Source organism: Mastigoproctus giganteus, chromosome 7 (assembly GCF_048544385.1).
Source record: "Mastigoproctus giganteus isolate SK-2022 chromosome 7, ASM4854438v1, whole genome shotgun sequence".
NCBI classification, from domain to species: domain Eukaryota; kingdom Metazoa; phylum Arthropoda; class Arachnida; order Uropygi; family Thelyphonidae; genus Mastigoproctus; species Mastigoproctus giganteus.
Genome location: NC_143581.1, coordinates 28,363,808 through 28,390,741, shown reverse-complemented (window position 1 = coordinate 28,390,741; position 26,934 = coordinate 28,363,808). Strand labels below are relative to the sequence as shown.

Genomic DNA, 26,934 nt, shown 5'->3' with positions numbered 1-26,934 from the left:
GTTAAGCATGACTGTTGTTTTTTTTTTTTTTTTTGTGTATATGCATTGGTGGTAGCTATTGTAGTGTAATAACATGCCCATATTAGTAGGTTTTCTATTAATGCTAAAATTGAGTTTTTCCCCTACCCTTTGTAGTGTAATATTAAGAAAGTTGATAGATTTTGTATCTTCCTTCTTGATTTCTAAAGTAAATTTTAGTCTCATATGGATATTATTAAAAACTTGTAAAACAGAATTTATGGTAGTCTGATTAGTTATGATGAGGACATCGTCTAAGTATCTGCCATAATATGAAACTTTTGGTATAAATGGATTCAAATATATACTCTCTTATCTTGTCCAGATATAATTCTGCAGTAAGTCCGCTTATGCTAAGGCCCATTGGTAAGCCAAAATCTGTCTGTATATTTTTTCTTGAAATAAAATATAATTGATGGAAACTAATATTGTAGTAAATTCAAAAATCTTATCTCTGGGTAACCTAGTGTCATTTATATTGATATTGCTCTCATTAAGCAGATCCCAAACAATATCTAGTGTATATGGAATCTTTACATTGGTGTATAAAGATGTTACATCAAGAGTATAATTTCGTGTCTTTTTAATTTTATGGTCTTTTAATGTCATAAAAAGCAAATCATAATTTTTTTATATTATATTTTAAAATTTCTCTAAATGATTTTAAAATAGAATAGACGAACGTCGCTAAAGATGAGTGCCGAATTTTTGTATGAAACAACTGGGTGTATCGGATTACCACATTTTATGTAGCTTTATTTGGCCAGAAAGAGTGGGGGACATTGTAGGTACGTGCTTTAATTTGCTTAAACTGTGACATTGTAATATAGTCATTCTTTCTATATAATGTTAGGGTTTTATTATACTTGTTTACTAAATTATAAAAAAACAGAGGAATCCACCTCTGTGTATTATATTATACTAAATAATTAATTATTGAATATAAAAGATTAAAAAGTAAAAGTTTGCTTTTTTTTGGGATTATAAAAAAGGGTGTAGTGCTTTAATTTTTATAACTACAGAAACCAGGTTTGATAGAAAATATGGGTAGTATTTGTTGTTTAAATAATTTGCATAAAACTTGGTATATTTAAAACGGTGATAAATCCCAACTGTGACTATATAGAAACTCATGCACGAATGCAAAATTATATTGTGATGAGAGAGAGATTCAAAAAATCAAAGAAAAATTAAATAAAAAAAATTTAATATCCCTAAAATTATTTTTATTTATATATGTTGAATGTTCTTAAATTCAGTGCCGGCCCGAAGAATTTAGGTGCACTGGGTGGAAAGACTTTTATTCACCCCTCCCCCTTCGTCTCCCCTTCATAGGTAATGAAATGCACAAGGCATTTTAATTAAATTTATTTTTAAATTCAATTAAAAACAGTTCAAACAGTCATGATTCCCTCAAAATTTGGATACCCAGGGAGCCAAATTTTGGGAGTGCCATAAGTTGTTTACAGTGGTACCACAAAGATGTGTTTTCCACAAATATTTAAAAAGTTAATTGCTCAAAGAAATTCTTTAAAGAAATTTTTATTTTTGAAATATAAACTATTATTTCAATAATTTAACTTGGTTTTAAAAATTTAATCTGATACCAATATATTTTAGTTACAGGCAATAGATTTGACTAGTCTACCACGAACTGCTGCTCCTACCGCTAGTAATAACCACAGGGCTGAGCCATTGAGTCTGAAACTTGAGGCTTCTAAACCTACAAGCAGGTCACTACATGGTGACAAATGGGATGATCATCATCTTAGTACAAAGGAAATGGGGATATCACCATCTGTTTCTCAAGTTAGGTAAGTTGGTAAAAAAAAATGCTGGAGTAGTTTTCCACCACCTTTTATTGGATTAATCTATACCTAGGAGTCTTTGTAATTATTGCAGGTATATTTAACGTAGACAACAGTTCAGGTAGCATTATTCTTTACCACTTTGTGGCATTGTTATATGGAGCTTTTTATTTGGGTGCACATAGAGAAAAAACTTCTTATTAAATGAATCAAATTTTTTTTTTTTTTTTTTCTAAAAACATTACTGTTAACCATAGAGAATGGAACTGTTTAATCTTTAAAAATAAATTTTTTATTTTCTGTTCTTTCTTCAGCATGTTAATGATTATAATTAAATACATAATTAATTAGTTTAATGCTGTAATTCTTAGAAAGTAAATCTAACAGTGTTATTTTATATGATTTATTTGCAGCATTCAAAGGATTCAATGCTGGAAATAAAAAGCTATATTAAGGAAAAGGCAGAGTTGTGAGAAATGTTTCTTTACATTGATTTTGAAAAACAATGACTTGACACTCTTGATTCAAAGATACTGCATTATAAAAATCATTTTGTCATAAAGTTATTTGTATAATTTTAGGTTATATTTGTATAAAAATACAGCTAAATCCAGTTAGAATTCAAAATTTACTTTATTGATTTTACTTAACCACCTTGAATTAGAAATGTAGTTATAGAGTGGAATATTGAGAGCTTCCTTGGAGTCAGCGGAGGTACCCATGGACTGGAGATGTGCAAATGTGACCCCAATTCACAAAGGAGGATCAAAGGCTGACACAAGTAATTATAGACCTGTGAGTTTAACTTCTGTTCCCGGAAAATTAATGGAGGCACTGGTTAAAGAAGCACTGCAGGATCATCTAGACAAGACTTCAGTTATCGCTCGGACACAGCATGGTTTTGTTAAGGGGAAGTCTTGCCTGACCAATTTGATTGGATACTATGATGCAGTCACAAATGAACTGGATGCAGGGAATAACTTTGATATTATATACTTGGATCTTAGAAAGGCTTTTGATACTGTTGCACATGGAAGACTGCTGCACAAATTGGAGCAGTGTGGCATTGGAGGCAAATTGCTGCTATGGATAAAGGGGTGGTTGAGGGGGAGAAGACAGAGAGTGGTAATCAACGGACACTGCTCATCGTGGACTAATGGTATTAGTGGAGTCCCTCAGGGTTCAGTATTGGGTCCATTATTGTTTTCTGTATTTATACATGATATTGATGATGGTATATCAAGCTTAATGTCCAAGTTTGCAGACGATACGAAGGTTGGCAGGGTTGTCAAGGACACTACTGACACTATGCTGCTGCAACAGGATCTGGAAAGGTTGAGCAGATGGGCTGAGAGGTGGCAAATGAAGTTTAACATTGACAAATGTAAAGTACTACATATGGGAAACAGCAATCCCAGAGCAACGTATCAACTCTGTGGTACTACACTGACAGTGGTAGAGAATGAAAGGGACCTGGGGATGGTTGTGCAGGCAGATATGAAGTTCTCTGAGCAGTGCAGACGGGCTGCAAGAGTAGCTCATGGTGTATTGTCAATGATATATAGGAATTTTTCTAGCAGGGATAAGGAGGTGATTATTCCGTTGTATAAGGCAATGGTCAGACCACACCTAGAGTACTGTATACAGGCCTGGAGGCCTCATTTCAAGAAGGATGTAGAGCTGCTGGAACGAGTACAGAGAAGGGCAACAAGAGTAGTGAATGGAACAAAGGGGTGCTCTTACGAAGAAAGGCTTAAGTTTTGCAAATTACAGTGTCTGGAGACTAGGCATCAGCGAGGTGATCTGATAGAGGTGTATAAAGCCTTGAATGGTTTGAGTATGCTCAATGCTGATGGGATTCTCCCTCTTGCTCAGAATAATCACCTGAGAGGGCATAAATTCAAATTGAGGAAAGACAGATATAGGATAGACGAAAGACAGATGTAGGATAGACGTGCGGAAATTTGCCTTTAGCCAGCAGGTGGTTGGTTGGTGGCACAGACTTCCATCCCTTGTCGTGGAAGTTGATAGCCTAAATAAGTTTAAGGCTCAGCTGGACAGGTATTTCGAATGAACAGAGGAGTGAAGTGGAAGTGGTTATTTATTTATTTGTTTTATTTTATTTTATTTTATTATTTTTGGCTGATGCTGTATAAGCTTGCTTTCTTGCATCAAATGCCTCTGTTAATGCTAATATAGATTATGAAAGTTATAGATTGATACAAAGGTTGGCAGGGTTCTTAATGACAGTAAAGACAGTATGCTACTGCAACAGGATCTAGAAAAGTTAGGCAGATGGGTTGAGAAATGGCGTGTGTTATTTGGTTTTTAAGAGCATTAGCAACTAAGGCCATATTGCTCCGAGATATGTGGTGGTCATTCCCTGACCTTTCCGCATCCTCCGTATTTGGTGGTGACAGGCTCGAACCCCGGTCTAATCAAGAAGCATGTGCTACGCACTGCTGCTCCTTCCCACCTGGCTATGGAGGCGCCTGAGAAATGGCAACTGAAGTTTAACATTGACAAATGCAAAGTACTGCATACGGGTTGGAGTAACCCAAGAGAAACGTACCAACTGTGTGGTACTACACTCAGGGAGGTGGAGAATGAAAAAGACCTGGGGGTAATTGTGCAGTCAGATATGAAGTTCTCTGAGCAGTGCAGATGGGCTGCCAGAGCTGGTCATGGAGTTTTGTCAATGATATATAGGAACTTTGCTAGCAGAGACAAAGAGGTTATTATCCTCTTGCATAAGGCAGTTGTCAGGCCACACCTTGAGTACTGCATACAGGTCTGGAGGCCTCATTTTAGGAAGGATGTAGAGTTGCTAGAATGAGTACAGACAAGGGTAACAAGATTGGTGAGAAAAAGAAAGGTGAGCTCTTACCAAGAGAGGCTTAAGTTCTGAAAGTTGAAGTATCTGGAGACCAGGCACCTGTGAGGTGATCTGATTGAGGTGTATAACGCCTTGAATGGTTTGAGCAGGCTCACCGCTGATGGGATACTTCCGCTTGCTCATATTAAGAACCTGAGGGGGGCCATAGATTCAAATCGAGGAAAGACGGTTGTAGAATAGATGTTTTTAAGTTTGCCTTTAGCCAGCGGGTAGTTGATTGCTGTAACCGACTTCCATTTATTTTTGTGGAAGATGATAGGTTAAATAAATTTAAGGCTGAACTAGACAAACATTTGGAGTGACTGGATGGATGAAATGGGAAGGTGTTTTTTTTTTTTTTTTTTTTTGGCTGATGCCATATAAGCTTGCTTTCTTGCATCATATGCTTCTGCTAATGCTAATATTAAAAAAAAAATTTTAAATGTGTGGAGCAGAAGCTAAATATCATATAGTATACTTAGACTATAAAATATTTAAGGGCAAAGGCCTCATGCTATGGGGTAGAATGACTAATATATAGGTTAGTGCAAAAGCATTATTTTAACATAGCCATCTACCAAAGTAGTTAAATTAATTAATTAAATTGGCATTGTTTTGGTTATATCTCATATTGTGAATGCCTTCACAACAAGTTGCCATGGTATTGTACTACCTCGAATAAATAACACTTCACCAGTGGAGAAGACTTCATAACTGGGTTGTTACTATTGCAACACCAGGGTGCCTGCCCACCCACTGAGGAGAAGCCAACAAGATTTGAAACGGTGCCATCTGGGTGGTGGTATCCACTGAGAATAAGTAACAGTAGTCCTCTCCACTTGTGAAGTGTTACTTATTTGATATAGTACAATACTATGGCAACTCGTTGTGAAGGCATTCACAATATGAGATATAACTAAAACGATGGTAATTTAATTAATTAATTTAACTACTTTGGTAGATGGCTACGTTAAAATGATGCTTTTGCACTAACCTATATAGTAGTAAGCTTATTAATGAATTTAAATATTTAAAGTAAGTCAAACTTAAATTTTAACATATTGTAATATTAATGTAAATTTAATAATCACTTGTATCTAGTACTTGAAGTGAGACAGAATATTCATTTGCTCTAGGGCTTGCGAGCTCAATGCCAAAAGAGTTGCATGGAACAGAAATTATTATTCAAGGGATCTTTTTTTGTAAAAAATAAAAATAATAAAACATTTGTTATCATTATAAGAAAAATTAAATAGTTTAATGCTGTATTTCCTAACAGTGCTATTTTATGTGATACTGCAGATAAATTATATTAAGGGAAAGGCTGAATTGTGAGAAATGTTTCTTTACGTTGATTTTGATAAACAAAATAATGACTTGACACTGACATCAGAATTTCATATGATTTATTTCATATTTTCATAAAATATGATTCTTTTAGTATATATAGGACTGTATATTAATCTCTAGAGACAGGAGAATTAGGTGCAGTTATAACCAATCTGCAAATGCTTCATGGAGAAGATCCTCCTTTATGTTTTTCATATCGGACTCCCTATGCATTTTCCTATAAATGCAAGGCCGTAGAGCGTGGGATTTTCCATATGGATTACTCAGCATGTGCCGGAAGCCCAAAGTAGCAAGGGGCTTAAAAAGTAGACTTGTTGTTTTCTGGCTTTACTAATTTTATTGAAGGAGCCTCAAGGATTCTGAGTGGTGGTGGAAGGGAAGCACTATTGAATAAAGACAGCACCAAGCACACCTTGCTCCACCAGCCTCCTAAAATCAGCTCTGAAGATATCACCTACTTATTTTCAGGATGTTTCAAAACCATCCTATCATTTTTCCACCCCAAATTCTTGAAGAAATTTACAGATCATACTGCTTTAATTTTTAATACCACTTCAACTTCAAGCACTTCTTTTATATATCAAACTCATTGTGATCATAGAAACTATTAATTGGAAATATTTTTTTTTTAAAATATTAATTACACTTTAATAATTATATTTTTTATCTTTCAGCCGACCTCATGCAACAATAGCTCCTGTGCCTCGTATAGATGATGCTCTTACCTCTTCTCGTGGGTTTCAACCATATAGGGCACTAGATGAAGTGCGGCCATCCTTACCTCATCATATTTCACCATATGACCATCCTTCTGCTCCATATCCCTTCCATCCTGCATTCTTGCCACCCCACCATCTACCTCATCCTGCATACAGGTACATACATTTTTTGGGGTTCATAAATTTTATATTATATTATATTAAAATGAAGAATTATTTTAAGAATTAAATTAATTGAATTTATTATTAAATTATTGATTATTTTATTATAAGTGAACTGACAGAAAATATTTAATTTAGATTAGACCATGCTGTTAAATAGGTTGAGAAATACTGTTTTAACAAATGTGCTTGCTCTCTTCCTCTTCTTCAAAAAATGTAATAATATACTGTTCTTCCTCAGTAAATTTTAAATGTAGTTTTTTTTTTGTAAGAATCAGTGCTGTGGTGCATCAACACCAGGACCGTGTTGATGGCCATAGAGGAAGAACTAAAAGGAAAAGAGAATGCCACATAAAAATAAATAAACATACATTGTACTGTACCAGTCCCAAGCTTGTGATAATATGCCACCAGTAAAAGTATCTTCTTTGCTGTTAAGGAAATTATTTGTTTCTTCAGTTGGGCCCTACAGGGTTTGAGTGACAGCTGAAACTGAGTTATTTAAATTTTTATTATTATTATTTTTTAATTCCTAAGTACTGTCACACAAAAGAAATATGTTTATTCAAGTCTTACCAGAATCTGGTATCAGTGTAAAAGATGTGTGCTAAGGATCTTAAATTCAGGGATCCTCAAATCCTAAATTAAATGTTTATTTACATATATATGCATAGAAACATTTTTACGTGTGAGCCAGTCAGAGTTCCAGCAAGCATAGAGAAATCTTATCTCTTAACTAGGAATATTTTCTGGCTTCAAACTTATTTCTTGAAATAAGTAAGTAGCTTGGATTCTAAATGAAGTCCATTTCATTTTAGAGAAATAATACCCATTATAGATGCTTACCACTTCCTGTAGGAACAATTTCAGATCACCAAGCTGAATTTAAAAATGAACTAAATTATTGAGTTGATAGTAATGCAAAAATAAGGCCAGAACTTGAGGCTGTACCTACCTTCTTGTGATGGCTAAATCTACTGCTACTAGAACTTATTATTATAAGTTCTCTGCCACATGTAGGTCCACGATGCTACTAGAATGACTCTTTAATTGTGTTAAACAAGAAAAACTGATTTAGCTACTCAGTTGTAAGCTAAGTATACGTTCCACAACTTGAGAAACCAAGAAGTTACTGTAAATGTTTGTTTTTGTTAACAAAAAAAAAAAAACAAAAACAATTTTATTGTATTGGTATTATATCTCTCCTATGACTTTATTGATTGCCTTACAGTTTTGCTATTACTATAAATAAAGCCACCCAAGTGAATCAAAGATATAATCCAGGATTTATTGCATACTTAGTTAAAGTGAAATGACTAATCTTTTATGTTAGAAAAGTAATCAAGAAAGCAGTAAGGTTAATTTTCATTTTTTGTGAAAATTTTTTTACTTTATAATGACCAGCTTGAAATTCCCTTAATGCAGTGCGGTTCTTAACTTTGAATATTAGGATTAATTAAGTGCAGTCAATTTTAATTTCTCAGTGATGAAAAAAATAAGGAAAATATTCAGATATTGAAAAAAATCACTGTTACAATTTGTCTAACCACTTTATTCAATGATGGCTGTGCATTTACTTGAATATTGATGATGATACATTAGCATTCAGCAGACGGCTGTTCTAAACTTGCATTAAAAGTTGCACTAATGAAAAATCAATTTTCTATTTCTGAAGCAAGTTACTCTTATTCATCTTGTGTAGTTTTAGTGGAGACATTATTAATTTGCTGAAATTGTCAGAAACATTCATTACTGAAAGATGTAATTGTAGTACTTAAAACACTTTACCAGTAATTATTTGAAAGTTATTGATAAGTCATTATTTGCTTAATGTATTGGAAGCAACTGAAGGCCTTCTCTGTCTGTTTCTGTTACTGTATTGTTGCACCCTAATGACTTCTAATTTATTATTCATATTTCTTGTTAATTATTTTCCTTATTCTTTCCATAATCATTTTATTAACAAAGGCAGTATGTAATACATTATAAAACTCGATAAATCTTAAATGCCTCGAAATAGCCTTAATGTAGCTTTGAGTAAATGTTCTTAGAATTTATGCCAAATAAAAACAAAATTGTTTCAAATAAATATAAAGACCTGGGGTTTAATTTATAAGTTTAACAGCACAGCATCCATAAAGTCTTGCAGTGATGTTCAACTTGATTTTTATAAAATCTTGAAGAATGGGATTAATGAATGAATAAATCACTAAATATGGTTATTTTGAAGAAAATATCTTATTTCTACCAATTATTATAACACCAGAAATTATCTCACATATTTGATTTAAGAGATAAAAATCAGGAGCTACCAATGCTAAGAAAGCCAACAGGATAAAAATCTCATTATCATTTTGATAATGGACCACTTGATAAAATTTTTCGCATATTCGTGTCCAGAAATTTGACTGTTTTGGTAATTTATATAAGGAAAACAAATTGTGTGGTTTTCCTTATGGGCATCTCCTTTACTTCTGTAGATATATGGTAATTTGGTTCTATTTTAGTTTCCTATGTAATTCACTTGCATTAATCTGTGTTCAGTATGATTAGGTGGATGATATTTAGAATGGTTTAAAAGAAAAATTTACGATAAATAAAATTCACATTCAGCTGCAGCTTTGGGATGTATCAGTTTTAGAAATATTTTATCCAAGTAAAAAGACAAGTTTGAGTTGTGCAGTTACCTTGAGAATTTTCCCTTAGAGAATTCTCTTTCTTGTACAGTTATCTAGTGTTATAATTTTCTTCAGAGTACCCAGTATTATTACATCAACTATTGGCAGCTTTAATGGTTTGTAAAAGCTAGCTTTAGCTTCTTGTTCCCTTATGGATTATCTAGAATTCAGTCCAACTGGGTTCTCTCATCTATTTTGGGCACAACATCTGTTATACTGGAGAAAGCCTCACTGCCTGTGAACTGATAATTTACTATCAACTGAAAAATATCCTCTAGCTGCCTTCTTGAGTACCATAATGATAATATACACTCAGGGATCATTGAATTATGACCACCCCCATCTGTAATGGAGTATGTCACATAGCTTCCAGTATAAAATACTGAACAGCTACATATGTTAGAGCAGTAGCAGCATGTATCTGGTTGTGCAAGTCAAGTTGATAAAGTAGTAGTTATGGGACATAAAGACATTGTGGAGTTTCAAAAGGGCATGAATGTGGGAACTTGTTCATCAGGTGCTTCCATATCAGAAACAGTCAGTTACTCACCAGCCCACTGTGATTAAGATGTACAAAGAATAGTGTTGAATGGGTCAAATCACCACCCACTGACAGAACTGTAAAGGATTACACAAAGAGGATGTTTGCAGTGTGTGAAGGGTACAGTGCATTCTATGGCTTAACAGTAGGCTACTACTGTGTGATAGTCGGCATTGCAATGCAATATGGGGAATGCAAGAACAATATCCCAAGTGTTGATGTGCTGCACACTCAGATGTATGGAGTTCAACAGGAGATGACCCAAGAGACACCCTCTTTTCGCTGACATTGCATAAAAACATTATTGGAATCCTGTTGTCTCGAAGAACATTTCTTGACGAAAGAAGAACGCTCTACTCACTGCTGACCATTGTCTACTGCTCTGGTGTCAACAATGCGCTGGTTGGACACTGGAGAACTGGAAACAAGTGTGTTGGTTGGATAAGTTCAATACCTGGTGCAACACGCTGATGGATACCTTTATGTGTGGGGCAAGCGACATGAGTCCATGCACCCATCATGCATGGTGCTCACTATCCGGGCAGGTGGCAGTGGTTGCTTAATATGGAGTATGTTTTGCTTGCAAGAAATAGGACCCATGGTGCAGATGGATCAACATTTCACTGATTAAGTCTACCAGCATCTCTTAGGAGACTAAGTGCACCCTGCCATGTTGCTTTTTTCCCTTAACAGAAATGGGATCTTCCAAAATGATAGTGTAGCATGTCATCGGGTCCGCACTGCGCGTGAGTGGTTCAAGGAACACAGTGAAGATATTAGTAATGGCCACGTGGTGCAAGCAAGCCTATGGCTTATGCTGCACTAGCCTAAAAATTAATAAAAATAAAATAACAAAAAATATATAAAATAATAAGAAGAAAATTTTAAAAAATAAAAATTAATAAGAGAAAAGGAAATGGACAACCTATGCATTTCCCTCCTCCCTTAGGACCACCCATGTAGGTAACTTATTCCAGTAATTTATAACTCTGGCTAAAATAAAACTTCCTGCAATCCAGTCTAAACAACTCCCTCCGTAACTTGAAATTAATTATTAAGTTCTAGAATCATTTATAACCATGAAAATTTTGTCATTCATTTTGCTTATGCCTCTCAGAGCCTTAAACACCTCAATCAAGTTCCCTCTAAGATGCCTAGTTTTCAAGCTTTGCGATCCACATATTCGAAGTCTTTTCTGATATGGACGCCCTTTTGTCGATCTCACCAGGCAAGTTACCCATCTTTGAACCCTTTCAAGAAGAACAATGTCTTTCTTTAGGCACGGTCTCCATACTTGAACACAGTATTCCAAGTGTGGTCTAACAATAGCCTTATATAATGGGATTATGATATCCTTCTCTACTAGCGATTGTTCGATTAATCATCAATAGGACACCATGGGCCCTCCTTTCAACCAGTCTACAATGCGTGGAGAACTTCATATCTGACAGTATCATAATACCCAAGTTCCTTTCCTCCACTACCAGCTTTAGTTCAACTCTGCAAAGTGTATAAGTTATTTTGGGGTTACCGTTCCCCAGGTGCAATACTTTACACTTTGCTGGATTAAAGCATAGCTGCCATTTTTCTGACCATCTCTGAAGTCTATCTAGGTCATTCTGAAGATTCATGAATTGGCAGCAATCATTAACTACTCTACCAATGTTTACATCATCTCAAATTTAGACATCACGCCCTCTATCTCTTCATCGATGTCATTTATGAAAATCAAAAAACAACAATGATCCTAATACTGATCCTTGGGGAATCCTACTTCTTACATCAACCCAATCTGAGGAATAACCATTTATCACAACCCTCTCCCTTCTGCCCTGAAGCCATCCTCCTATCCATCTAAGGATTTTCCAGTGATTCCAACCTGTTCCAGCTTATAAAGTAACCACTCATGTGGGACTGAGTCAAATGCTTTGCTGAAATCCAAATAAACAACGTCAAAATTATTCCCTAAGTTCAGCTCTTGAGTAATCCTGTCAAAATAGCTAATCAGATTAGTTAAACATGATTTTCCCATTACAAAATTATGTTGAGTATTCTTCACAATTCCATTTCTATCTAAATGATCCTGAATTTCTCCATGATTTTCCTTACTACTGAAGTTAGACTAACCGGCCGATAATTTCCAATGTCATTCTTAGAACTGCCCTTATGTATTGGAGATACATTGGCACTTTCCAATTCAATGGAATCACTCCAGAGTCCAGTGATGCTCTCATAATTAGCCTTGATGGTTCAATGCACTCACTTGCTGCCTCCCTTAAGATTATAGGGTAAATGCTATCAACCCCAGGAGCATTACTGGCCTGTAGGCTCAAGTTTTTTTCATTAAATAAACATGTGAAATTTCAACGTCATTAATTACATTTTTTTTCAACTTCACTCCCAGAATTTCTCATTGATGTGAAGGGTTTTTTTTTCTGTAAATATCGTTGCAAAGTAACTGTTGAGTTCATCTGTAACTTCAGCTGGGATATCTAATACTAACTAACTAATAGGGATATCTAATAGAAGTAAAAGGCAAAGGAATGGGTTTTAATTTCAGAAAAGGAAATTACGATGCCTTAAGGTACTACATGGCCTCTATTAACTGGGTATCGCACAGAGAATGAAAACAATTGAACTGTGGTACGCTTTTAAAACATTAATCACAGATGCCTTGAATGCATATATACCATTAAAAAAATACTCCACGAGAAGGGTTCCAAGTTGGATGAATAGTGAAGTTGCCACATTACTTGAGCAGAAAAAGGTGGCATGGAAAGGTTACAGAGCAATAAAAAGTACTGAAGCCTATAACAGCTACAAGGTGATGTGTAATAGAGCCACAGAAAAGGTTCAACAGGCAAAGGCAGTTTATGAGAAATCACTAGCAAACAGAGCAAAGAGGGGGGATAAAGAATTCTTCACATATGTAAATGCCAAGAAGAGCAGGACAAACCAGATCGGACCTTTACGTAAGGGAAAGGGGATAGTAATAAATACACCAGCTGCCGTTGCAGATGAACTCAACAGTTATTTTGCATCGATATTTACAAATGAAAAGCCTTTTGTGGCAAAGGAAAATTGTGGGAGCGAAGTTAAAAAATATGTAATTAATGATATTGAAATTTCGCAAGATTATTTAATGAAAAAACTTTTGAGCCTACAGACCAGTAAGGCTCCTGGAGTTGATGGAATATACCCTATAATCTTAACAGAGGCGGCAAGCGAGTGCATTGAACCATTGAGGCTAATTATACGAGCATCACTAGACTCTGGGGAGATTCCCTTGGATTGGAAAAGTGCAAATTTATCTCCCATACATAAGGGTGGCTCTAAAAGTGAAGTTGGAAATTATCGACCTGTCAGTCTGACTTCAGTAGTAGGGAAAATCATGGAGGCAATGATCAAGGGTGGAATTCAGTATCATTTGGATCGAATTGAAATTCTCAAGGATACTCAGCATGGTTTTGTAAAGGGAAAATCATGTTTAACAAATCTGGTTCGCTATTTCGAAAGGGTCACTCACGAGCTCGATTTAGGGAATAATTTCGACATTGTTTATTTAGATTTCAGCAAAGCTTTTGACTCAGTCCCACATGAGCGGTTGCTTTATAAGTTGGAACAGGTTGGAATCACTGGGAAAATGCTTAGATGGATAGAAGGATGGCTTCAGGGCAGGAGGCAGAGGGTTGTGATAAATGGCTATTCCTCAGATTGGGTTGATGTAAGAAGTGGGGTTCCCCAAGGATCAGTATTAGGACCACTGTTGTTTTTAATTTTCATAAACGACATTGATGAAGGGATAGAGGGCGTGATGTCTAAATTTGCAGATGATGTTAAAATTGGTAGAGTAGTTAATGATCACTGTCAAGCTGAGCTTCTTCAGAGAGACCTAGATAGACTTCAGGAATGGTCAGAAAAATGGCAGCTGTGCTTTAATCCAACAAAGTGTAAGGTATTACACCTGGGAAACAGTAATCCCAAAAAAACTTATTCACTTGGTGGAGTTCAACTAAACCCAGTACTGGAGGAAAGGGACTTGGGTGTTACGATACGGTCAGACATGAAATTCTCTGAGCATTGTAAACAGGTTGCAAGGAAGGCCCATGGTGTCCTATCGATGATCTATCGAACTTTTGCAAGTAGAGATAGGGACGTGATAATCCCATTATATAAGGCTTATGTTAGACCACACTTGGAATACTGTGTTCAAGTATGGAGACCGCACCTAAAGAAAGACATCGAGCTTCTTGAAAGGGTGCAAAGAAGGGTAACTCGCCTGGTGAGATCGGCAAAAGGGCATCCTTATGAAGAAAGACTTCGAATATGTGGGTTGCAGAGTTTGGAAACTAGACACCTTAGAGGAGATTTGATTGAGGTGTTTAAGGCTCTGAGAGGCATCAGTAAAATGAATGAGGACAAAATTTTCAAGATTATAAATGATGCTAGAACTAGGGGACATAAATTCAAGTTATAGGGGGAAATGTTTAGATTGGACTGCAGGAAGTTTTATTTTAGCCAGCGAGTTATAAATTACTGGAATAAGTTGCCTTCATGGGTGGTAGAGGCTGACAGTTTGGGGAAATTCAAAGGTCATCTGGATAGTACTTTCGGGTAAGGGAAGCGTATAGGATGATAGGTTTAATTTCCTTTTTTTTTTTTTTTTTTTTATTTATTAATTATTATTATTTAGTTATTTATTTTATTTATTTTTTGTTTTTATCATTGTTTTGTTCGGATTTTTTTTTGGCTGGTGCAGCATAAGCCATAGGCTTTCTTGCACCATGCGGCCGTTACTAATACTATCCCACGTCCATAACATAAGGGTCTGATCTGGTTTGTCCTTCTCTTCTTTGCATTTATGTATGTGAAGAATTCCTTATCCCCCCTCTTTGCCAGTGATTTCTCATAATCTGCCTTTGCCAGCCTAACCTTTTCAGTGGCATTATTACAGATCAATTTGTAGCTGTTATAGGCTTCAGTACTTTTTATTGCTCTAACTTTTTCATGCAGTCTTTTTCTGCTCAAGTAATTTGGCAATTTCATTATTCATTCAACTTGGAATCCTCCTTGGGGAATTTTTTTTTTTTTTTTTTTTTAATGGTATATAAGCATTCAATGCTTCTGTGATTAATGTTTTAAAGGTGTACCATAATCAGTGGCGGACTGAGTCTAAACATATTAGTTGCCAGGAGACAAAGGGGGCCCACACACAACTATTATATTTTCAAGCTACTAAAAGGTCATTAACATTTTTTTAACATATTGTCTAATGTTATTGCAAGGGGACCCACTTGCCATCGGGCAAGCTGACACCCTGACCAGTCTGCCACTGACCATAATTCAATTGTATTTGCTCTCTGTGAGATATATACCCAGTTAATAGAGGCCATGTAGAATCTTAAGGCATTGTAATTTCCTTTCCTGAAATTATAACCTATTCCTTTGCCTTTAACTACTGCTACCTCTCTCTTCATCGTCTACCGTAGAATGCAGTGATCACTTCCTGCTACTGGTTCCTGTACTGTCAGCCCTATTATGTCATCTGGTTCATGGGTGATGATGAGGTCTAGAGTATTCTTTTCCCCTAGTACTTTCCCTGACATGTTGATACAAGTAACAATCATTTAGTTGATTTAAAAATTTTGTTCCCCATGTGGAGTTTTCTTCTCATTTGCTCCAATCAGAGGCAAATTGAAATCACCCATAATAAGACATTGATGCTTACTTGTCCATTCCATTTGCATGTAGAGGCTCTCATCATAATCTTCACAATCACCTGGCCTGTAGATTACTCCCACTCTCATTATACCTTTGCTTCCAACTATTTCACACCATACAGATTCTATACTAGCATGTGAAACATCTGAATCCGGGAAAGCTTTCGTTGCACTCAGGCTACTTTTGATAAGAAGCATGACTCCACCACACCTATCTTCCATCCTTCCTAAATACATTAAAAATAATGTACTGAAACTCATCATCCCTTATCTCCGGGTGGCGCCATGTTTCTGTAAGCCCTATTATGTCAGGGTTACTTGTCCTAACCAGCAGTTCGAATTCACTCATTTTATTGACGACACTTCTGACATTACTGAATAAACAATTAAAACTTAAGTGTTCTTGTATAGTTAACTACCCTGACACACCCATTAAAGTTATTTAAGCTCACTTCCCTGGCATTTGCTACCCGCTCATTTGAAACGCTTTTGCCCTCAGAACATCTTGCTACTATGTTCTATTGTGGTAGCAAACAAATACTCTTGAGGTATGTGCAAGAGTTAATTTGACCAATATTATCAGATAAATGCGTATCTATATTACCCTTATTCTCTCCAAACTAGCAGTTCCCCTGAACCTTTAAGGTATCCTCAATAATACTGGCAAAAACTTTTGCACCACCTTTGTTTAAATGTATCCAGTCTCTACAAAACAGATTCCTTCTACCTACAAGCGCAGGCCAAGCTGATAGAAATTTTCCCCCAAAAGCCTTCCACAAGGCTTTCAGCATATAATCCCTCCTATTGTGCTTGGGCAGAATTGCAGGCACATAGACATTGTGACCTAACTTGCAACATTTCTTCAGCATGGTCCTATATTTGTCTAACAAGTCGTCAGATCATGTATGCTTAATGTCATTAGTTCCCACATGAATAATAATATTCTCTTTTCCCCCTTAAAATCTGACAGTCCATTGGTGACATCATTAATAGTTGCTCCCAGCATACATACCCTGGTTCTAGTCTACCTATCCTTATTACAAAAAAATATTTCCTGTTTCCCTGACAATGGAGTCTCCTAATAGAACTAAGTCCTTTTGAACCAGAGTAGTTTGCACTTGGTTATTCTGTTCTGGGGCTGGGGCCTGAATCGGGAATGCATCACTTGGTAGGTTGCTAGAGTCTTGAGTTCCTGATGAGCTCCCAGTTACATTATTCTCGAGGGCAAGCACCCATTTTTTTCAGTGACTCAAATTGTTCTAGCAGTGCACCAAATTAACTTAAGATCGGTGCACTCCTTACAACGGTGACAAAGAAAAGAATCTCCAAGTGAGCTAGGATTATCCACTAGCTCGACCTTGGAATACATGCCACAGGTTCTGCAAAGGATAAAATCATGACTCAGATGTAAATTGCTATCGGCTATTTCCGTATGAGTCATGGTGCCCTCTGACGAAATGTTCAAGGTGGATCTTGTAATAACCATTATGAAATTTACTAATTATTAATAAAAACAAACTTTTAAAAAATTATATTTATAATATAAAAAAATAAATCAAACTATTACGGAGAAAAAACTTATTAAAATAAACTTTACAATACACAGTCAGTCCTCGTATAACACGTGTTTACACTACACAAATTCGATCATACACGATTTATATATAGGGGAATGATATCGTATATAACACGAACTGAATTCGCTTATGCACGATTCGCCTTGGTGTTAGCAAGAAATGGCAGTTGAACGCGGAATCACCCCAACTGAATGCAACACGATAGGAATGAAGAGAAGATTCTGAAAATGTATTTGTTTTTTTTATATCAGTGAAGGGGAAATTGCTTTTCACCATAATAACGTAAAAACCCACACAATTCCAGCTATCGGTATTATTGCAAATGCAATTAGATCGAGTTTAATGTCAAAAGGAAGCATCCTGGTGAAGACACTACAGATTCAGAGAGAAAAAGAAAAGCAATATCGATAAACAGAGGCGGACTGGGTCAAAAATTCTTACACGGGAAAATTTGTAGCGGCCTCATACTAGCCTCATACTAGTTTATGGCCAAAATCCCTCCGGCCCACTGGTGTTACCCCGGTAAGGCTTATGGCCAGTTAGCCTCTGTCAATAGAGAAAAAAAAAAATGAAATTGTGAAATGCTTTGAGCGAAATGAGACCATGTGATATTGCACAGGCCTAAATGAGGCAATGCAGAGAATTACAAATAATGCAGAGAAAATAAAAACAACTTTCATAGCAGGAACAACTCAAATGTAATTAAAATCCATTAGATTAAGACACAAAGAATTGGAAGAGATGGAATGACTGTCATCTGTTTGGATAGAAAATCAAACAAAAAACAAGTTTGCTTACGATAGAAGCAAAAGCATTAGCAATATTTTATTACGTAATAGTCGTAATAAAATACTTACGTATTTTATTATGATTATTTAATGTTTGGTAATGTTTTGGTTACAAATGTGTTCACTCTTGGGTGGTCGGCACCTAACCCTATTTTTCCCATAGGGCCTGTTGTTTATATTGCACGATTTTGCATTGCACAAGGGTTTCTAGGAACACAACTATCGTGCTATACAAGGACTGACTGTACTAAAAAACCTTTGAAATCCTGCTCTACTTTACTAATCCTGCTTTAATCCCCTTTTATCTATGCTTCTTTAATGTCACTATGGAGAGCTGTAATAGGCACGTCTGCTCACCATGAATGCCAACAGTAGAATATTGCCCATCTTGGTTGGAGTCCAAATTTACTTGACCTCGATCCAATTGAACATCTGTGGGATGTTTTGGAATGGGAGGTGAGGTGTATGGGCACCCAATGGTCATCTATTCCGATAGTTACAGGCAGCATGGCTGCAGATCCCTATGGATGTTTTCAGACAGGTAGTGGAGTCAGTGCTAGGTGAATAGCAGTTGCTATTAGTGTGAACAAGCATGGTTATTAGGTAGGTGGTCATAATTGAGTGGTCACTGAGTGTATGTGATAGCATGTAATTGAAGTTTGGATAGGAAAAAAGTTATAAGAATTAATTAATTGTAATTAAATTTTTCATTGTAATGTATAATTTTGATATGCAACTACATAACTTGCTTAAATGTTGTGTCAAAATGTCTTATAATGTCAAGCAAATTGCTATGAGTTGCCTCACTCTCTACACTACAAATAAACAGAATTTCTTCATAAGGAGGAATATATTGCTATTTGTTTGTAATGCATTCTTTTACCCAGACAATTACTCATTAATGAAGGGATTACTGTTCCTTCAATGGTGTAACTAGGTACTTGACGGTGCAGATTTGATAACTTAGTGATGATATTATTTGATTAATATTAGAGATGCCAAAAGATGTGGATATGCAAACTATAAATAGTTTTACAGCTAATAAGATTCAGAGCATCGGAATTAATTCCAATTTAGTATTAGCAAAGTAATGCCAGGAAGCAAGTTTGTGTCACTTGAACACCCCCCCCCCCCAAAAAAAAAAAAAAAAAAACTAGGTGCAACTGTTATCACCTTCCTTCACTTCCTTTACATATTTTTTAAAGTATTTGTCCATTGTTATATTTAAATACTTTCAAACTCTATGAGAGGGTGAGCTAGTCTAACTGCCAGTCACTTTTTGAAGGAAAGAAAATTTTTAGATATCTGTTTTACAATTATCCCTTAAATTTAAATTTGCCTTATATATGTAAGGTAAATTCCCACAGCATTTAATCTGCTCAATAATTTAAAGCTTTGAGCATCTTGATCAGGTCACTCACTCCTCTTTTTGACAAAACTTGACTCTCTCTGTGTCTCTGTACCCTTTCCAACAGGTTGGAATTTTGCCTAAAATTGGTTGGTTTTCCAAGCTTATATGCAATAGTCAGGATGTGGCCTGATCACTGCTTTATAAAATGGAATAGAGACCTCTTTGTCTTTACTGGCAGAGTTCTAGTATATTATTGGCATATACCATATTAGCTGTCCTAGCAGTCTGTCTGAAATGTACAGAGAGCTTCATATCAGACTTTTACTCCAAAGACGTTTTCATTATCAACTGTCTTGAGTTTGGTGCTACTAAAGTGGTATGTTATTCTAAGATTACTTCTAATATTAGATACAAGACCTTGCATTTTGCAGTGTTATACCTCAGCTGCTATTTTTAAATTTATCCAAATGGTATCCTGATTCGGTTAAAATTTAGTGATGGCTATTCCCTTCCAAAATGTCAGTGATTGACATACCTAACCCACTATGGTTAGTTTTAGTGTTTATCTCCCCCCCCCCCCGCCATTGTTTTGAAATTGAGAACTTGTTTTCCTATTTTAAAACAGCTGGGGGGGGGGTAAACACCCTATTTTAAAACAACTTACTGAGCAAACTATGGATTTGGGTCGTGCTCGCAGGTTAGGCTTAGTTGATCATATTTAGGCCTAATAAAATGAAGACTTTTTAATGGAGAATATACAGTTCAATTAACTGATAAGCATCATAGGAAAAAAGAGTTTCCGATTTTAGAACAGTGCCAAGGGGGTTGGGATAAACACCCTAACTAACACTAACCATAGCGGGTAAGGCTTGTCAATCACTGCCATTTTGTCACTAAATTTTAACCTCTAATTCCTCTCATTAACCACCCAGCCCACCTTTGGTTACATCTTTGTTTGTATTATCAACAAACTTATACCAAGAAATATGCATTTAGTCAAAGCTTAATAAAGAGACGGCACTCACCTCAATAATCCGTTGTGGTTATATGAATCAAAAAACAGTAGTGTGAGAAATCATTGGTTAAACTAAACACGGTGTTTAAAAATCACGATAAGGAAGCACGGTTTAAAACTTAGCCTAGAGGAGGAAGGGTGCACCATATTGTCCTCTAGTTGTCTGAAATTAAAATTAAAAAAGGCATTAAGGCCAATAGTCGAGAACGATGGACTTTTGATGGTTCATCTTCAGTTGGCGATAAAAAGAAGAGCAAAAGGGTTGCTGTAGATCTTAAGTACCCGAAATGTTGTGCTAGACATGTGGTAATTTAGTTCGCATGAGATTTCAAATGGTAGACAATTATGTCTTATCTTCACTAACACTGATCTCTATAATTTTTTTCTATCTATAATAAGTTAGGAGCCCTTTTAATAAATATAAAGAAACCTGCATTTATGACACTAAAGACATCAACAACATAGTTTATTTAATCAGATGTCAACCCGGCTGTTAACGCATGCTACGTTGGGAGCACTACTAATAAATTTGGGTCATCCACCATCGCAAACACATGCGCTTACTACCACGTCTGTAGTTTTTCGGACACAGCAAGGAAATTCTGAACTGTCTCAACATGTACTCACTCATAACCACAACCCCTCAGTTGATACTGCAACAGCCATCGTCAAATTAAATTAAAGTTACAAACTCCTTCTATACGGAACCTTCGTAATAGAATGATATCATCTCAACACCAATCTTGACATCTTAAACACAACTTCCGGTTACCTTGTCTTCCATTTGGAATTTCACGCGAATTAAATTACCACGTGTCCAGCACAACATTTTGGGTATTTAAGATCTACAGCAACCCTTTCGCTCTTCTTTTTATCGCCAACTGAGTGTGAACCATCGAAAGTCTGTTGTTCTCAACTATTGGCCTTAATCCTATTTTAATTTCAGACAACTAGAATACGATATGGTGCACCCCTCCTCCTCTAGGCTAAGTTTTTCAATTACTCTTTTTAAATCACTCCTCCTTATCACGATTTTTAAACACTGTTTTTAGTTTAACCAATGATTTCTCACACTACTGTTTTTTGATTCGTATAACCACAACGGATTATTGAGGTGAGTGCCGTCTCTTTATTAAGCTTTGACTAAATGCATATTTCTTGGGTGCATTATATATAGCCTTAGTTGCTAATGCGCCAATAAAATCCAAATCAAATCATATTTCTTGTCATGAACTTCGGCATCTTAAGCTTTTGCTAACTCTTTTATGGTCAAACTTATACTTTAAACATCATGTATCTACACTAGTATCATTAGCATTAGTAGAGGCGTACAATGCAAGAAAGCAAGCTTATGCGGCATCAGCCAAAAAAAAAACACAAAACCCTCCCATTTCACCCCTCCATTCATTCCAAGTACCTGTTCAGCTTAGCCTTAAATTTATTTAGGCTATCTGCTTCCACAACAAAAGATGGAAGTTTGTTCCACCAATCAACTACCTTCTAGCTAAAGGAAAATTTCTGCACATCTATTCTACAACTGTCTTTCTCAGTTTGAATCTGTCCCCCCTCAGGTTCTTAATCTCAGCAAGGGGAAGAATCCCATCAGCATTCAGCTTGCTCAACCCATTCAAGGCCTTATACGCCTCAGTCAGATCACCTCACAGGTGCCTACTCTCCAGGCACTGCAATTTGCCAAACTTAAGCCTTCCTTGGGAAGCTCACCCTTTGTTCCCCTCACCAATCTTGCTGTCCTTCTTTGTACTCGTTCTAGCAACTCTACATCTTTCCTAAAATTAATAATAATAAATAAATAAATTTTCTGTTTATACTCCGGCACGACAATCAAGTCAGTAGAGTTCACCATAAATCGTCAATACAAATATTTATTGTATTTAGTAGTCATGGGTTTGAACCCCGGTCCACTCAAGGAACGCGTGCTATGCAATGTTGCTCCTGACCACTCGGCTACATCAGGCCTTCAGGCCTAATTAGGCATCCAGACCTGTACACAGTACTCTAGGTGTGGCTTGACCATTGCCTTGTATAACAGAATAATCACCTCCCTGTCCCTGCTAGCAAAATTCCTATATATCATTGACAAGACTCCATGACCTGCCCTGGCAGCCCATCTGCACTGCTCAGCAAACTTCATATTTGACTGCACAATTACCCCCAGGTCTTTTTCACTTTCCACTTCCCTGAGTGTAGTACCACACAGTTGGTATGTATGGGTAGCAATAACCCAATACTTCTTGGGTTATGCTACCCATATGCAGTACTTTTCATTTGTCAATGTTAAACTTCAGTTGCCACTTTTCAGCTCATTTGCCCAACTTATCTAGATCTGGGTGGAGTAGCATATTGTCTTTACTGTCGTTAACAACCCTGCCAGCCTTTGTATCATCTGCAAACTTGGACATTAAACCTGATATAACTTCTTCAATATCATTGATAAATATACAAAACAAAAATGGGCCCAACACCTAACCCTGGGGAACTCCACTAATAACATTAGTCCACATAGAGCAGTGTCCATTTATTACCACTCTCTGTGGTCTCCCACTCAGCCATCCCTTTATCCATTGCAGTAACTTACCCTTAATGCCATACTGCTCGAATCTGTACAGCAGTCTTCCAGGTGCAACAGTATCAAAAGCTTTCCTGAAATCCAAGTATATGATGTCAAAATTATTTTTGGCATTCAGTTCCTTTGTGACCACATCATAGTATCCAATCAAACTGGTCAGACAAGACCTCCCTTTAACAAACCCATGCTATGTCTTAACTATTACTGCAGTCTTGTCTAGATAATCCTGCAATGCTTCTTTAACCAGTGATTCCATTATTTTCCCTGGAACACAAGTTTAAAATAACAGGTCTATAGTTACTTGTGTCACTTTTTGAACCCCCTTTGTGAATTCGTGATATATTTGCACACCTCCAGTCCATGGGAACCTCCCCTGAGTCCAAGGAAGCTCTTATAATTATGGCTGAAGGTTTGCTTACTTCCCTTGCTGCCTCCTTCAATATAACTGGATAGATCCCCCCCCCCCCCCCCGGTGCCTTTTTTATGTTTAACTTCAACTATTTCTCCTCCAGTTTGCTCTCAGTCATTACAAAATCACTTAGCTCCCTGTTAGAGTTTGATAAACTTCTGGCACTCCCCTCAATGAATAACTCCTCATGTGAATGTAGATGCAAAATACTCATTCAGTTTATCAGCTACCTGAGCATGATCATCAATAGTCCATCTAAGTTAAGTGGTCTAATATGATTCATCCCTTTCCTTCTAGAGTTTACATAAGTAAAGAACTCTTTTTGCTGTTTTTCTTTGCATCCTTTGCCAAGGATTTCTCGTAATCTGCTTTCATCTGCCTAACCTCCTTTGTGACTGGATTACAGACTAGTTTATATCTACCATATGCTTCTGTGTCACCTGATACTTTATATGCATCCCATACCTTTTTCTTCTCTGCCACGAGACTCATTAATTCATCTGACATCCATTTAGGCCTAAACCTCAAACAGTATTTCTTAGTTGGAATGAAAAGCCTAGTAGCCTCCAAAATTAAGTCCCTGAAGGCTTCCCATTGGGAATTCAATGTTGGTAACATCATCAGTTGATCACACCGTATAGAATTTTAAAACTGTCTGAGACACCTATAGTCACCTTTACGAAAGCAAAAGCCCTTCCCTTTAGCCTTGATGGTAGTTATTACATCTTTAAGTAATTCCCACATCAGTACATTGTGATGTACTGATGTGGGAATTACTCCTACTGGTTGCCTCTCAAACATGTTGCTGTAGAAAACAGTCGTCCAATAAATCCACAAAAGTCCTGCTAGTGTGCAAGTGACCAACACACAAGTTCGTCAATCTGGAAAGTTAAAATCCCCCATTATAAGACATTTTGATTTGCTGGCCCACTATTTCTCTGCACAATTGCTCATTATACTGATCAGATTCATTATGCCTATAACCTATACCTACTTTCATTTTTCCTTTCCCAGTGCTTATGTCACACTAAGCAGACTCAGCATTGCATTGTCCACCAACATCAATTGGATGCACTTCCTTTGATTTTATGTGTTTCTCCTCCCTTCCTGTTCTGTCTATCCTTTCTGTACACATTGTACTCCCCAAATTCCAATTCTTCACTGCAAATTTCAGTTCTGCATTATGTGACACCACGTCTCTGATATCCCAACAATATCTTTCTTTGATGCCTTGACTAGCACTTCAAGCTCATCAAATTTATTAACTATACTCCTAGCTTTGGTATATGTGCAAGTATACATGCCCCTGTTTCTACTCTTAGTCACCCTAACACAGCCCATGCATTTACTTGTTCCACTATGATTTCCAGCAGTCCTGGAAATCTCCATACCTTGCTTTTCAGACTGCTGCTCATTCTAATAGAAGCAGTGCAAGAATCACTTTTGCCTCTGCCTGCAGCCACTGTTAACCTTTTAGTCTGTGTATCCCCCCCCCAAGCTAGCAGTTTTCTGACCCACTTAACACTGCCCCTATAGCATCAGCAAATATCCATCAGCAATTAATAACATTATAAATATATCTACACCACGGCTCTGAGCTCATGGGGAGGAGCACGAAACAGAAAGAGAAAAATGAGAACATTACATAAAAAAAAATTTGTAAGCCAGAGCTGAAGCTTGTGATGATATGCCACTGATCCACTTCTTTTGTGACAGCTTTATATTAGCTAATAAAATCAGTGGGACATGATATCCTACTTAACCATACATGGTTCAGTAGGATATCCATCTTGAAAAGGAGGTTATTCCTTACTCTTATTACTATTTAGATTAGCATACTAACCTTAGTACCTTCTGCTTATGAATACAGGCATAACTCGAATAACGAATAGGATGCGTTCCACGAAATTACTTCGTTAAGCGAAACTTCGTTTTCAGAGGTAAAAATACTATGGTCAGAATAGGGATACGTTCCTACTTAAAGAAAATGAAAAGCTTTTTTTTCGGACAAAGAAAAGTTTTATTACATAAACAGTCAACTTACATACAAAGTGAAATCACATTTTAAAATAAGAGTCTAAAGTTGATTGTTTATGCTCTTTTTCTCTTTCATTTAACAATTGCCTATACGGAGTTATTGCATTTAACACTGATCGCTTAACAATAATACTTCTTCCTAAATCAGGATCATTTTCACTAAAAAAATTTAAAACGTTTTCAATGTCATTTAAGCACCTTTTTAATCTTTGGTTGTTAACACTTTTTCGGCAGGAACTTCTTTAACTTCGTCTTATTGCTAACAAGGTTTTCTAAATCTTCCACTGAAAAACCATCATCTTCTGCATTCAATAAATTTCTAACATCCTCTTCATCGACATTTTCGAAACCTATTGATTGAGCCATCTGGATAACTTCATTTCTAATTTCTTGGATGTTATTTTCTTCTTCTAGTACAACTTCTGGCCATATTTTGCGCCAAACTCCATTTAAGCATTTCTTAGTGACTTCTTTTCCAAGAACTATCAATGTTTTCAATTGCGTTTTTAATGGTGTAGTTTTTCCAAAAAGTTTTAACTGTCATTTCCTCTTTAACCTCTAGTTCAGTTAAACTGCTTAATGTTCGACGCAGATAATATAATAAGCTTTAAATGATGCTATTACTCCCTGATCCAATGGTTGAATCAGGGAAGTTGTGTTTGCTGGAAGAAACACAACTTCGACAGGAATGCATGTGTCCAACGTGTTAAGATCAGTAGGATGTCCCGGAGCATTGTCTAACAAAAAAAGAGCTTTTTCTTCAAAGTTGTTTTTTTTGACAATACCGTTTTACTTCATGACAAAAGTGGTTAACAAACCAATCAGTAAATAACTCCTTGGTAACCCGCGCTTTTCTATTTGCTTTCCATATTACAGGTAAATTCATTTTTATGTTACCTTTTAACGCCCTCGAATTTTCTGAATGGTAAACTAATAACAATTTTAATTTATAATCGCCAGAGGCATTTGATCCAAAGAGTAACGTTAAACGGTCTTTGGCTGCTTTGAACCCAGCAGCTGATTTTTCTTCAATAGAAATGAAGCTTTTTGTTGGTAGCCGTTTCCAGAACAAACCGCTTTCATCAACATTGAACACCAAATTTGGAAAATTTTCACTTTCAATTATTTCCTTTATTTTCTGGAAACTTATTTGCAGCTTCTCCTGTTAATTTTACACTATGAATCCTGGCCCGTTTTTTAAATTTCTCGAACCAACCACGAGAAGCTCCAAAGGTTTCCCTAATTTCTTCAGTTTGTTTAGATTTCAGGTGATTAAACTGGAATTTTTTTTTATGTTAA

The 26,934-nt window shown here is 36.3% G+C and overlaps 2 protein-coding genes across 2 annotated transcripts in view; both read left to right on the top strand.

Moving 5' to 3' along the window:
- Positions 1-8,248, top strand: part of LOC150082763 (genetic suppressor element 1-like) — a 132,521-nt gene extending 124,273 nt beyond the window's left edge. Inside the window, exons 4-6 of the mRNA XM_090378274.1 lie at positions 1,639-1,832; positions 6,726-6,926; positions 8,164-8,248. Coding sequence (XP_090234400.1) covers positions 1,639-1,832; positions 6,726-6,926; positions 8,164-8,248 — 480 coding nt within the window. The remainder of the gene's footprint in view (positions 1-1,638; positions 1,833-6,725; positions 6,927-8,163) is intronic.
- A 10,983-nt stretch (positions 8,249-19,231) lies between these two features.
- Positions 19,232-26,934, top strand: part of LOC150082762 (uncharacterized) — a 60,636-nt gene continuing 52,933 nt past the window's right edge. The window contains exon 1 of the mRNA XM_090378273.1: positions 19,232-19,323. Within this exon, the coding sequence (XP_090234399.1) occupies positions 19,232-19,323 (92 nt within the window). The remainder of the gene's footprint in view (positions 19,324-26,934) is intronic.